At 48.4% G+C, this 15,413-nt stretch overlaps 1 protein-coding gene across 3 annotated transcripts in view; it reads right to left on the bottom strand.

The window, feature by feature from the left end:
- GRIPAP1 (GRIP1 associated protein 1) overlaps nt 1–15,413 on the bottom strand; it is a 597,534-nt gene that overhangs the window by 248,749 nt on the left and 333,372 nt on the right. For all 3 annotated transcript variants that reach the window (XM_085629701.1, XM_085629702.1, XM_085629704.1), the window contains one exon: nt 12,592–12,719. In XM_085629701.1, the coding sequence (XP_085485827.1) occupies nt 12,592–12,719 (128 nt within the window). The remainder of the gene's footprint in view (nt 1–12,591; nt 12,720–15,413) is intronic.

Raw genomic sequence — 15,413 nt, 5'->3', positions numbered from 1 at the left:
CCACAGCTTCACTGTCCAAGTTGTTTGGTGGCACTTTGATACAAGATTTAAAGCTTGAAGTTAATCCAAAATAAGAATCCAGAATGTGGGAGGGAAGGGAGGGTGATATGGGAAATGTCTTGTACTGAATTGTACCATCTGTTCAAGATCTATTGTGACGCATTAACGGCTTGTAATACGTCATTAGTAAATGCTAATAAAAAGTTTACAATAAAATATTTAAAGCTTGAGTTAAGGATTAAAGCTATGCCACATTAAAACCAGTGTACCAGTCGTGACGAGTGTGCAGGATCTAGAGGGATCTTTTATAGACGAGCCCAGTTTGCAGAGCAGGGAGGATGCGAGGGGTCGGTCAGGAATCTGCAGTTAGTTAGAGTCTCTACCACACAAGGCATTACCGAAGGTAAGTAACTTGCTCATGTGATAGAGACTTTTCAGCTCAGATTCCTCACCTTAGAATAGATACCCTAGCAATACCTCCCCAGAGGTGGGACTGCAAACTATCTAGACCAGAACAGGGAAAATGCCCATCGCACCGGGCCTGGCTGTCAAGGCAGTAGTGTTTGGTAAACATGTGCAGAGAAGTCCATGTGGCTGCCTGACAAAAGTCCAGCACTCGGATCCAGCACACTAAGGCCCTGCCCCAGTGGATGGGCACACAGCCCTTATGGTCATTGTTTCTGTGCCAGTGACTAATATTTTGATATACAGCACAATCCAGCAGGAGATGGTGCGCTTCTGAACAGCCTTGCCCTTCTTCACCCTAGCAAATCCCATAAAAAGCGGATCGTCGACCTGATGGGGTTTTGTGCAAACAATAAAAAAGGAGAGATCCAGTTTAGGACCAAGCTGATGGAGTCTCTCCTCTTCTTTGGAAGGGAGAGGTGGGCGTAAAAAGCAGGCAGGGCTGGGATAACCATCTTCAGAAGGGAAGAGGCCCAAGGTCTAAGGACCAGCTTGCTCAGAAAAAACGTAGTGTATGGAGGGTTCATCGAAAGAGCTTGAAGCTCACTGACCCTCCTGGCAGATGTAAGGGCCACCAGAAAGGCAGTCGTGATGGTAAGGAGCTGCAAAGGGCAAGAATGGAGCGGCTGGAAGGGAAGCATAAGATCCAGATGCCATTGGGGTATGGCAAATGGGACAGGAGGAAAGAGACGTTGCAAACATTAAAGGAACCTAGTCACAACCGGTGACTTAAAATAGGAGGGCTGATCCGCGAGAAGGGCGAAATGGCTGACAAATAACCTTTGACAGTGACCAGGGCAAGGGTAGAATGAATAAGAAAAGCTCTGACACCGGTACAGAAAGGGAATCCACTTGCAGTGCAGTTCACCACACGACAAACCTCTCCCAATGGCAGGCGTAGAAAGATTTGGTTCAAGGACGTCTGGCTGCCACAACAACATCACAAGCTTCAGCAGGGAGATCAGCACTCTCAACTGCTGCTGCTCAATCTTCACGCATGAGGTTAAAGGGCATGTAGGTTTGGGTGCAGCACCTTGCCCTGTTGCTGGTCCTCCCGAAGGGACAACCTCAGCAGAGAAGCAAGACTTAGGCGATCTGGACATCACACTCTCCGACCCCACGAACGGGCACTGGTATGACTTGGACCTGGTCGGAATCTTCTTGGAATTCTCAAGATCTTCTTGAGAACTCAGGGCCATAGTGGGATCAGTGGAAAGGCGCACAGGAGTCCTGAACTCTACGACATTGTGCCCTCTCAGAAGTGGTGAAGAGATCAAGCCAAGTCTCACCCCACTCTAGAAAAACAGAGTGTACTACCTCCAGATGCAGACGCCATTCATGGTCCGCCAGGCACCGCCAGCTGAGCTTGTCTGCCCTGGGGTTCAAAGAGCACACCAAGTGCTGAACAACCAGGAAAATGTCCTGGCACTACAGCCAGTTCCAGAGGCGCAGGGCCTCCTGGCACAGAGTCTATGACCCCACCCCACTTGTTGCAATATCACATGGCAATGGTGTTGTCCGTGAACACCTGAACCAGCTTCCATTTGATGGACAAGAGGAAGGCTTTTAGTGCCAGATGGATCACTTTCAACTGCAAGCTGATGTGGAGCTGGGACTCCGCCGGAGACCAGAGGCCTCTGAGCTCCACCTCTCCCAGATGGCTACCCCAGCCCAGAAGCAATGCATATGTCACCATTGTGAGATACGGGTGGGGAAGGGAGAGGGGTCTGCCTCTGGCACAATCATGATTCATTAGCCACGACTGCAAGTCTTTTGCAGTGTCCTCTGATATTTGGACCAGGTCAGAGAGATTTCCCCGATGCTGTGCCCATTGGAATTTCAAGTTCCACTGCAGAGCCCGCATATGCCAACAGTATGTTTCACCAGCAGGGTGCAGGAGGCAATGAGGCCCAGCAGCCTCAGAGTCAGTCTCACTGAAATCAATGATAGAGGATGAAACATCGGGTTCATAGCCTGAATATCCTGGACCCGCCTCTCTGGAGGATAGGTCTGAAACTACTGTGTCCAGAATGAGAGGGAGTCAGGTGCAAGTTCAGCACGGTGATGGAAAACCCCAGCAAATGCAGAAGAACCGCCGTAATCTGGAAGTGGGAGTAGAATGCCTGTGGCGAGTCTGCCTTCAACAGCCAGTCATCGAGGTAGGGGAAGACTGGAACCACAGACCGCCACAGATGTGCTGCAACAACCGCCATCACCTTCCTGAACACTCGAGGAGCGCTGGTTAGGCCAAAAGGGAGCACAGTGAACTGAAAGTGCTCAGGGCCCACTGTGATCGGCAGGTTATGTCTGTGGGCAGGCAGAACAGGGATATGAAAATAAGCGTCCTCCAAGTCCAACGCTACCAACCAGTCTCCAGGATTCAGGACAGAGAAAACCTGAGCCAACATCTGCATTTTGAACTTCTCCTTCGCAGGAAGTAACTGGGAGGGTGCAGGTCTAAGATGGGACAGAGGCCTCCATCCTTCTTCGGTCTCAGAAAGTAGCAGGAATAACAACCACACCCTCTCTGGCACGGGCACACTCTCAATGCCCCACAAGAGTAGGGGTGGGGGCTGCACTATCTGGAGCACTCTCTGGTACGAGGTGATGCTGGACCACTCCGGTAGATTATGTCTAGCTCTGCCTCCCACAGGGTGTGTGTGCTCACTAAAGGGCACAGTATAGAGGTTTTGAAACTGGAGCAGCTGGAGGGGTTGGGGACTGGGCATCGAACTGGACATGGTTCAAGTGTGCTCTTTGGGCTCTGGGGCCCTGTCCCCGAAAGGACTAGGCAAGTTGTTGTACTGGGTAGGGCTGGTACTGAAGATGCCCAAATTTGCCCCATGTCGTGGCCGGGACAAAGGGACTGCTGTTGGGGCCGGGTCGAAACAGAGAGCCCGAAAGATCAGACAGTGACCCTGATCTCGTGAAAGTGCTTGAGCACCGCATCAGCCTTCTCGAACAGGCGGGACTCATTGATGGATAGGTCAATCAATGATGACGGGAATTTCCTATATCTGGGTGAGCCTAAATGCAGCTTGCAATGCCTCCAACGAATTCAAAATGTGGCAGCACACCTTGTCCTTAATATACCAAGACGTGCCTCAATGACAAAAGCCCTTGACTCCCTTCACTGTCTGCTAATTGGGAACAGAATCCTTTTTAAAGCCCTGTGCTTCTGTCACCGGTGCATACAAGGGAAAGACCCCAGCTATCTGCATGATTTCCTAACCCCTCACAACCCCAGTCGGAAGCTAAGATCAACAGGAGCGCATCTGCTTAAAATACCTTAGATAAAAAAGGCAAGGATGGGAGCACGCTCATTCGGCTACTTGGTGGCCAAAAACTGGAACACACTCCCACCTCTGCTGCATGCAGAGAAATATGAGCCTTCTTTTCGTAGAGGCCTGAAAATATGGCTATATCAACTCTAGTCCGGCTTATTTTTTTTCACTTCAGCTGATGTGCTCAGCGCGGGGACATCTATAGGGGTAGCCAGGCGCTCTATAAATGACCTATTATTATTATTAAAAACATCTCTGAGAACCCAGGGGACTGAAACCAAGTGTGGCAGCAAAGCACCACTGTGTCCACTCCACACAGTATGGAGAACTTAGCCGCATCCCTGCCGTCCAGTAGAGCCTGGTTGAGAATGGCATTGCCTTGCTCGGGCAGTGTGCGAAGCAGGTGGGTAATCGAATCCCACAATGCATGGGAATAGAGGCCCAACAGGCATGCCGTGTTCGGTGACCGCAATGCAAGACTGATGGAAGAAAAGATGCGCTTTGCGAAGGCATGCAGCCTCTTGGATTCACTATCTGGTAATTTGTCAGGGAACAAGCTGAGGTTGATTTTGGCCGTGGAGGCCTGGAGCACCAAGCTCTCCGAGGAGGGGTACTGGGAAAAGAAGGCTGGATATCCTGGGGCGGGACAATGCCATCGGGTAATTATGCAGTGCACAGGAGCTCCTGTGCATGCTTGAGCCCAGGCCCCCAGGAGTGTTTCGGTGAGGGCTTCATTAAAGGGTAGCAGTGGTCCTTAGGCATCCGCCCATACTTGAAGCACCTCAGTCAAGACATTTGACTTAACCTCGAGAGCGGGAAGCTGAAGGTCAAGGACCTCCGCCGCCCTGCGCATCACTGCACAAAATTACGAGCCTTCCTCCCAGCCCTGGAGGGGACAACAGGTTAGTGTCTGGTGAGGTGCAAGGCCACTGGCATCACCAGCTCCTCATACCAGTTGCTGTCATCAGCAGGGTCCTCCTCCAAAGGACGATACGCCTCCTCCTCATCACTCCATGGAGGTTATAGGGTGATTCAAGCAGAAGAAAGTCCAGGTGAAGGGGACAGGTGACGCTGGGTTTGGCGTCGAACAGTTCTGAGGCAGCACCAGATTGACAAGGGGAATGCAGATAGGCTTGTCGTCAAGCTGCACCATGGCAGGCATCGTCTGAGCGATGCCGGGGTAGGTGGTGGTATCATGGGTGGCGGCGTTGGCATTGAGGGTGAACACACCGGCAGTAACCCAGCCGGGCTACCTCTCACCTTCATGGGGCCCGTAAGCACACCAGAGGGAATCAGGGCTCCGAAGATAACATGCACTGCATTGTAAAATTCTGTAGCTGGACAGGTGTTGCCCCAGCGACGGAAAACTCTGGGCAGTGTGGGGTGGGCCCTAAGACCAGCTCACCAGGCAGAGTCCGGGAGCAGGGCCTAGAAGCATGAGGTCGGATGGGGTAAGCCAAAGAATGGTTCAACTTCTTCTTCTTGTGCTTATTCAACTTCGATGAGGTGGTCTTGGATCTTGAAGAAGACTGTCCGCGGGAACGACTCATGGACTGGCTTTGAGAGAGTCCATGACATTGGGAATGATGCAGAGCCTTCTTCTGCCGCACCACCAAGTGTTTCTGTGCTTGCTCGTGGATCGCCTGTAGGTGCATGGACTTGCACTCAGTGCAGGAGTGGGGATCAAGCCCCGATCACAGGCACCAGAGACAGACCTGGCGGGGATCCGACAGCGACATCTGACGCTGACAATCTCCGCAAAGCTTGAAACTAGAGGGTTTAGCAGGGGACATGTCCCTAGCACACTGGGAGCAAGCTTAAAATAGAATGTTGAAAAAAAGTCCCCAAGAAATTGACCAAAAAGTGGTCAAGGTACCCCTCTGGATCCGCACAAACAAAAGGAACTGATGTCAGCAAGCTGGGGTGGTGCTTATGAAGGCATCATGACGTCACTTTCAACAAGGACAGCGTTTGACAAGGAGCCGATCGACACCACCTATAGGCATGCAGAGGTACTGCTCAAGATTTTCCGGATCCATTATGACACCTGGGGGATATTCAAGGGTGAAGACTCTGCGGTTAGAAGTTCATCAGATACAGCAGTCAGAGTCTTTTCCTTTGCTGGTCTAAGGTGCAGCAGTTGCAGTCGAAGTTCGGTGCAGCCTCTCCTTCGCCGGGTTCTTGGAGCAGCAGGGCAGTCCTTCGGTCCTCTTCTCTAGTCCAACAAGTCAAGTCAAGTCAAGTCAAAAATACTTTTATTAATTCTTTAAAAATCATAAAAGGATGGCAAACCATCATAAAATTCTAGTTCTAAACATTATGTAAACATATGTATATAAAAGATATAATTATGTAAAAAGTTGTTATTATTATTATTATTTTTTTGGTTTTTTTTTTTTTTAGGTATCGTTTTGAAACATTGATCTGGAAGAAATCATTGGAAAAGGGATCCATGATCACAGTAGAAAGTTCATCAAAAAGTTAAATGTTTGCTTGTCATGAAGAAATTGTGTCCAATTCTTTTGCTGCTACTTTCCAAAATGTTATAGCACTGCAGGAGAGTGGAGTTGAGAACCATCCAAGACACCTGATGACCGCAACTCTACATGTTCTGATCTGTTCTTTCTTTAAGATCTCCCGAAGAATGGATTTACGTGTTTTCAATAAAATGGGGCATATGCATAACAAGTGTAATAATGACTCCTCCCCTTGACAGCAAAGGCAAAATTCCTTCGATGGCCATACGTATTTCCATTGCAGGGTTAAATTTTTTGAGGGGAATGAACCCAGTCTTAGTAACATCAAGTAATGCTTTTTATAGTAAGAAATATGTTCAGTCAGATACCGTTGTGGTTTAAGCCTCTGGTATGTCTGGATCACGGCCCAGGCGTGATGTTTTTTAGAAAAAGACTTTTTGTCAGTTAATAGGGAGTTCCTCTTGATTGCGGAATTTGCAGCGTTTTTAAATCCAAGATACGTTACTGGTGTTGACCAGACCTCCTCTAGCTGTAACGCCGACAAGGATTCCTGCAGTATTCTCGTCGTTGAGTTGGCATGTCTAGCTTGACTTTCGATCTCAACCCAACAACGATGGGCTAGGGTGTTATCTTCTGCCTCCCTCATCCTCCAATAGTACTTCACTAGAAGTTCATCAGATACAGCAGTCAGAGTCTTTTCCTTTGCTGGTCTAAGGTGCAGCAGTTGCAGTCGAAGTTCGGTGCTGCTTCTCCTTCGCCGGGTTCTTGGAGCAGCAGGGCAGTCCTTCGGTCCTCTTCTCTAGTCCAACAAGATCTGATTTTGGGTGCCCTTTTTATACCCATAAAGTGACCTAAGAAGAGGTCGCAGTCACTAGCCAATGGGCTACTAGGGTCTACCCTATCTGATGACAACTTCCTGTGAAGTGTGGCAGCTGGCAGAACCCCTTTCTCTGTCCCAAAGCTTGGCAGACCACCCTACGGGTGTGGCTACCACTGAGCTACACACCCAAGGGGAAACCGGTTTAGCAACTGTTTTATCCCTCCGACCCCTCTGCCAGCTTGTCTACCTACACAATAGGGCAGCCCCTCCCATATGTTTGGTACTTGCCCTTCAAAGGCGGCTTCCCGTTTGAAACTCTACTTTTGGGGCTAACAACCCGTGTGCCTTCCTGCCAGGAGTTTTCTACAGTTACCTTTCCTGGGATCATTCACACGTCTCCCCAGGAGGGAAGAAAGCTGTCTGGTGGCCAGCCTCAGCAAATGGCCACGGAAGACTTGGGCAACAGCGTAGCACCTTTCTAAAAGTTGCAAGTAGCAACAAGTTACATTCATTTTGACTTTGGCATGAAGTCAGGCTTACTGTAACTAGTTGTCTGATACCTTGCAGCATCAACTTTGGTAGTCCCATTCAGAAGTCAACACAGCTGAGTTGTCAGTGTGAAATTCTGTACTAGCCAATGGGGCTACCAATCTCTCCCGCAGTAAAAACTACAATTGAGGGTTTTTACTACTAGAACATGTTAAACACATCTTCTACTTTACTTATTTGCTGCACCCTGCCTTAGGACTCGATAGATCTGCTGTCGGGGAGACATACATTAGAAAGGGATTTTGGGCTTTGCCATTGCTTAGAATGGGAAGGCAGAGTTTGCAGTTCAAACCTGCCCTTCCTGTCTGCAGTGGCAGGCAGGGAGCCATGTCTAACCCTATCCCACTCATGCAGGCACAACAAGCGCTACAGTACCTGAGGAGACACTAACTTACAGGCCCGAGTACCCCAGGTAAAATATAATAGGGACTTACAAGTAAGTTAGTCTAACCCAATTGGGTATGAGCCATGTACCTATTTAAGAGTCAGAGCACATGCACTGAGTCCTGATTAGCAGAGCACGGGGCATTTCAGGGGCATTACACCAGTGTCTTATTTGTCAAAATGGAGACAATAGGTGTGGGGGGGGGGCGGGACCTGAAAAAAGCCTGTTGCTTCACAGGCTCCAGGTACGTTTCTAAATGCTCCGGAAAGAGCAAGCACAAGTTTCATTAGACCTATTGAACCATATTCTGGCTGCGTCCTTTCTGTAGACGGAGAACATCTTAATTTTTCTCACACCAGACTCTTATTTTACGTTCTATTTATCTAGATAGTCTCACTCCACTTTCTCACAAAAATTATCAGGGAAATTTAAAAAGGAGAGAGAAAATTTAGTTATGGACAAAACACCTGGTTCAACAATGTTTAAAACTGAATTGGTCCAGAAGAGAAAAAGAACATTTCGACAACTCTCTTTCCGTAAGATGTGAAATTGTCTGCCTTTTTCGATTTATTTAGGAAAACCGAAAGGGTCTGTATTCTTACAGCTGCCTCGCTTTCCTTAACGTGATATGTTTTTCATGATCTCTTTTCAGCTCGTTTTAGGCTCTGCCACCTACTATTATTCTAGTGTCTCTTTCCTTTCTTCAAATGTTGGTTCTCTATTCTGATACCTATGATGTAATGCCAGTAATATGGTAACCAAGGGATAGCGATTAAAAGACAACCAGACCGTTGAAAACACATCCGTATGCGTATACATCTTTCTCAAAGTACAACACAGGTCTTCGGTCAAACTGGTATAACATCTACTATATGACGCTCTTGCATGTATGTATGAATACAACGTTGTAATATTTAAAAAAGATTTAGGCTGCCTCTTTCCCATCCGTGTAATTCCTTCCTTTCCCTGGAGGATATAGTGCTCTCTGATTCCCTAAGTCTCTAGCACATTGAAATGAATTTAGTGAAGAATTCCCCATAGAACCCTGGAATATCTTTTGGATTTGTTCTCTAACCTCGCAGTATCTCGCTTTGCGAGTGCTATTTCCATTTCTTCTGCTCTTATATCGAATTTTGACCCTTGCCTAGGTCAGTCCTGAGGAGGGCAGTTTTGTGGCAAACATGATATTGCCAATAAACCTTGCTTTGGTCTTACACTAGCATCAGGAGGAAGGAAGAAAGGTTTGCTTAACCTTTGTGTCTTGAAAAACAGAATGCAGACTGGGAGTTCTGTGGAATCTGCAGACTCTTCAAGCTCAAGTGAGGGCTACCGAGGAAGCACTTTTCAAGTAAGACAGCTTGAAATGTCAGGAACGATATTACATTAATGGAGTTACTATTTGATGGGCAGATTATAAATTCATGAGCCTTTGTACTGACAGTTCGTCTGACATGCATCTCATTTTTACAGATTTAAGAAGGGGATGCACATGACCACCAACATCAAATATGTATACACCTATTTCCGCCTTCCAACATGGCTTTCAAAGGACCACAGCTTACCTGACCAATCCGTCTATATTATGGCCTCAATACCATCAGTATTATGGATAGACAGGCACCCGAGTCAGCGACTCCCTTCCAACTACACACATGGCCACCTACTCTAAGATAGGCTTAATACAAACATCCTCCTCTCAACATGGCCGCTGAAATCGTCCACTCCTTGCCTGGACCTTAGAAATATCAAACTGCTCTTTCCCACTATAGCTGTCCAATGAGCCCTCCACCACCCGAGCCCGTCGTAAAGACGCGCACCCATACACACAAGGCAATGGCCCCCTTCTGACAACTGAACAACATATAGAGCTGTGTGCGGAAGCTTGTCAAGATCACATCAAGACTGGCTCACTTTCAGACCTAATTGGGATGACTATGGTAAGCAAACATTGGGACGGCTTATCGCCCCGTACCATATCCACCTAATGCACGTTACTTTCCGATGAATGCCATGTGCTCCCCAGATTGACCTATCTTCTCACTTCTATCCATAGACGACTGACACACACAAGAGGTACTAACATAATACATGGCTGCTTGCTATAGTGAGCCCCACCGCCATAAAGGTAACAAGTTAAGATAATTTTAGACCAGTTCATACATTTACTGCCTTAAGCTTTTCTATACACATTTTACGCCTTACATTTCTTATTACCTTTCTTCCCACTAGAGTGCTCACCTATTACCTCACATTTTCACAACCCAAAGAGTGCATGTTCACGCTTTCAGTCCTTTCGCCTTGTCCACAATGAATTTGATAGGATATCCTGTGTGCTATAGGCATTGCAAAAGTTACTTATTGTACTATTATACCAACAGTTGAATTAGCAGCCGTGTTCAGGGTGTGAATACCATTGGCTTGTCCTAAAAGACCTGAGCAGCAGACTTGGTGCGGACTGTGCGCGATTCTTGCAGAAGAAGTCTCCCCATGCGTTCCTGTCACACAAACACCTTTCCTGATGGATCCAGAACAAAACAAGGATTTGCTGTAGGAAGAAAGGCGCCAAATCCAGCTGTCAGCAGAACTTCTGCTCTTTTAGGAAGGTTCCTCTGTTAGTTAGCGAGCACCCTCACTCAGAGGAGAAGCTGCTCGGAATCCCCAAGAAGCCAACTTCTTCTTGAGCTCTGGCAGCAGACGGAACTACAAACTAGAATGGAAAGAGGCAGAGCGGACCGGTCTACCTAAGCTCGACTCTTACTTAAGAAGAGGCTAGTGGTGACAAGAGGCGTTGCAGCCACATTGCCATGATCCAGGAACAGATCTTCCCTACAGTGGCATTGAGGGTGGTCACAGGCTCTCTCTGTCGCTTTTAGCTTGCACCCCTCCAAAATGTCACCCCTACTCGTAGTGGCTGTACATAACACCAACACCTGTGTGGCGCCCTCCACAACACTGTAAACGTGATACGTCTATTTCTAAATATCTTGAAGCTTTAGTTTATTATATCTCTATGCATCACCACCCAACCCACACATGGCCTTGTTACTGAACTGCTGCTTTGTACAACACATCTCTGTCTGAAGTGCTTCAATGGCCAATAAATACGCATACAAATTCAGATAGACATTTACGGAAGCTCCAGAGAGGACGTTGTTGGAGAAGACAACCTGACAGCAGACTGAAGATCACTGGAATAGCACACGCACACCTGCGAAGCTGTTCTGGGGCTCTAGTGTGTGTAGCTCACCCAAATGAAAGATACGAGAGGCAGTGTGATCATCTTTAACATCTGTGATGCCAAGTGTGTGACATAGCCATCGCTGAACAGCTCTATGCTGTGTGTATATGCATTACAACAAACAAATGATGGACAGAATGCTGACAATGCAAACATTCTCTCCCAGTCAAGAGATCTGGGTTAAATCCATCGTTCTTTAGCCCACTCTGCCACCCCAGTTCAGACATGGCCATATGCAAATCAGTCTTGACCCTGTGCCTCATGGGAACAGTCCAGCCCGAACTGCCAAGCCATGTCTTCCCTGGACCGGAATCAAGCATCCTAGGACCGGTTTCTGGCTATCAGCCGTCATCAGCCAGGATAGCTTGACTCCAGTGGCGTAGTGAGCACGGGTCCCACGTCTGGGAATACCCATCCCACTTAGGGCGAAAAGCGTTACAACAAACAAATGATGGACGGAATGCTGACAATGCAGACATTCTCCCCCAGTCAAGAGATCTGGGTTAAATCCATCGTTCTTTTGCCCACTACACCACCCCATACGTGTGTATCTGCATTGGCACTTGACACTCCAGGGTATAATTGTTTATGGGTATGGTCCGAGGAGACTGATTATTTGGGAAGGAATGAAATCTGTGTGCTGGGGCTGCAGGTCTTAGGATATCACGACAAGGTATGGGGCCAGCGAGATGGACCAAAATCTCATAAGGAAGCCAGAAAAATAGACTTTAGTAAAGTGGTTAATCTTATTAGAGTTATACAGATCAGGATTCTGTTTTGAGGGGAAAGCCATCCTTTACGGAAGAAGATGCCTCACACACATATTAGTGTCACGCTTCATCAACAGCATCCTCTCCCCACCCTAGTAAGATGGTACCACCAGGGCGGACTCAACTACCTCGAATATTATCATATGCAGAACCAGCCAACCGAGCCTCCAAGAGAAACACGACGCATCCTCTACGCAAACTGTGACACCTCCTCGTGTACAGCCCTGCTTCGCCTCGGGAAGGAACGCCTGGCTGTGGTCAGACTCTCTGGCTCCCGTAGAGAAATAATTCTGGCTACTTCATCTGCGACTTCTGCTTTATGGGCATCCTGGCCCTCATAATTTAGAGGTGTGTGTAGCTCTAACGCCACCAAGATAGGTTCTCACCTCGTGGCAGCATCCTGAGAAGAAGACATTGTTTAGTACAGCTCTGTCGGTGTGCTGTGAGGTGACCTCTGCCCCTGGCAGCAGATACAACAAAGGCATGATGGGGAATGTTTGGTGCATCCCTGCTATGCAAGGCCAAGAGGGGACCAGCCTAGAAGGGTGAGTTTAAGCTCCTTCCCACCTCTTCCACCAGGGCCAAGGCTACACTCTGACTTACCTTGTTGCTGCTGGGTGCCGGGCTTTCCTTCATCAGCTCCCGGTAGCTGAAGGAGGAGATGCTACTGCTGTCGCCGGTCTGCGTGCGACTCGGAGAGCTGATGTCTGCGAGGACCAGGTCTTCAATGCCTGAAAGACAAGAAAGGTGCAAGATCAGAAGCTGCTCAAGGACCTGCAGGAAGAGGTCAGGTTCAGATAACTGTACATAGTTGAGTCATTACTGTGAAAGCGAGGCTATGGGACTGCACGCTTGCACCACTGTACATGCCCAGAGATGGACTGGTTAACGCCAAGGTGTAAAGAAACTCCAAGTCCGTAAAACATGAATAAAGATCTGTGTAACTCAGATCACGATCAGCCTGAGAACTTCAATGACACGCTGAGCTCCTGAAAGTACATTATTTACCAACAAAACTCATACAAGGGCTGGGCTACAGGGCACACTATTCTAATGATGCTCCCTGCGGCCACCAGTTCATGGACTTTCAGTCGTGAAGATTCTTTCAGCTATAATTGTGCAACCAGCGGGCTGGAGTGCAGCAGGTAAAGGCAGCCCCACCTTTCACAGCAATGAGAGACCCCGAGGCAAAATCCGTGCAATTCTAGTCACCGTGACAGGGAGCCAGGCCATTGCAATGTTCTGGTAAACCTGTAGTGGGCAGCTCTTCTGCTATTAGGCAGAGAGAGCGCGAGCCTTTCAAAGTGCAAGTCCTAGCCCACACCATGGTGAACAGTGAGCAGTGGAGCACAAGTTCCATTTCCAGCCTTCCTAGTGATCTGGAAGGCCATAGGGAGGTGGTCATGTCAAAGTGGCGTTTAAAATGGTACTGCTCAGAAAAGGGGACACAGCCCACCAGACAGCAGCTACATGTTCCACCCAACCAGTCTCACGCCAATGCATCTACTCGTACATCAGTCAATGCACTGACACATGCACACCTCCACCCTCACACCAATGCATCTACTCATACATCAGTCGATCACTCATTCATGCACACATCCACCCACCCTCACACTGATGCATCTACTCACACACCAGTCCATGCTCTCATAGAAGCACACATCCACTCATCCTCGCACCGATGCATCTACTCGTACATCAGTCGATGCACTCACATGCACACATCCACCCATCCTTACACTTATGCACCTACTCACACACCAGTCCATGCTCTCACACATACACACATTCACTCACCCTCACACTGATGCATTCATTGTACATTAGTCCAGCCTCTCACACACGCACACACCGACTCTCAGATCGATGCATCTACTCGTACACCAGTCCACGTGCTCACACAAGCACACATCTACCCATCCTCCCACCGATGCATGCACTCACCAGTCCATGCACTCACAGATCCACCCACTCTCAGAGCGATGCATTTATTCATACACCAGCCACGCACTCGCAAACGCACACCCATGTACACTCACCAATGGATCCACTCCTCCACGGGTCCATGCACTCACCCATGCGCTCACCCACCCACCCTCACACCGATGGATCTACTCACATACCAGCTCATGCACTCAGACATCCATCTACACAAATGCATCTACTTGTACACCTTTCCATGCACTTGCAAACCTACCCACTCTCACTTCAATGCATCTACTCATACACTAGCTCACCTACTCACGCACACCTGCACCCATCCTCACACCAATGCATCTACATGAACACCAGTCCATGCACTTGCACACCAACCCTCACACCGATGCATCTACTTGTACACCAGTCCATGCGCTCATACCCCTTCCCCACTCACACCAATCCATGCACTCACGCACACATCCACTCAATCTCCCAACTATGCATGCACTCCTGCACCAGCCCTTGCACTCACACAAGCAGACATCCATCCACTCTTGCAGTGATGAATCTACTCGTACAATAGGCCATGAACTCACATCCATCCACCCACTCATACCAATGCATTTACTTGTACACTAGTCCATGCATCAACCTACTCGTACACCAGTTAATGTACTCACAAATGCAAACACCCATCCACCCACTATCATGTTGCTCCATCCACTAATACACCGAAGCATCCATGCACTCACTCTGACAGACTCCTCCCCAAGCACTCTTTTGCCAATCCATCCATTCAAACACCGAAACTTCCATGCACTCACACTGAACCATCCATTAACACAGAGTGCCTCATCAGAGCACTTTTACAAACACACCCGCCCACTCTTACACCGATTAATAAACTAACAAACCCACTTATCAACTCCACAGACTCTCAGGTTCAGGCAGAAATGGAAGTCCTGTGATGGAAAGCTTTGTAATGTTGCTCATTCCTGTTTGTTTCGAAGGTTGTTTGGGCACAGATGCCACCAAAACAGCACAGTGCGGCTGAAACTGAAAAGGAGGGGAGGTGGAAGCACTTTAGCAGCTAAACGGTAAATAAAAATGAATTATATATCTGCCCTCGAAGGTACGAGGACTGAGCGGGGCTTAGGAGCCGGGACACTAGGCCCTGGCAGCCAGGCGAGAGCTGGCTCAGCCCTTTTCATACCTTGACAAGGCTTCCCTGGCAGCCACAGCTTCCTCTCCTGATCCATCAGGCCATCAAATATTAATGCTCTTCTCTGAAAATGGCCTCCTCCTAATGCCAACCCTCGAGGGAGGGGAAAAAGGGACGCAGCCAGCTAAACCGACCTGAGGACTTTCCAAGCACTGTTTCCAAGAGAAAAGATGACGAAAGGGGGTAACAGCCCAGGAGAGGCATACTTGGCTCCAATTAATGTGGGAACATTCAAGTCAAGGCCCAGGCCAGGAGGGAAAGGTTGTGGCCACAGCTGTAG

The sequence above is a fragment of the Triturus cristatus genome, chromosome 10 (assembly GCF_964204655.1).
Source record: "Triturus cristatus chromosome 10, aTriCri1.1, whole genome shotgun sequence".
Classification (NCBI taxonomy): Eukaryota; Metazoa; Chordata; class Amphibia; order Caudata; family Salamandridae; genus Triturus; species Triturus cristatus.
This window is presented reverse-complemented; position numbering and strand designations above follow the sequence as displayed.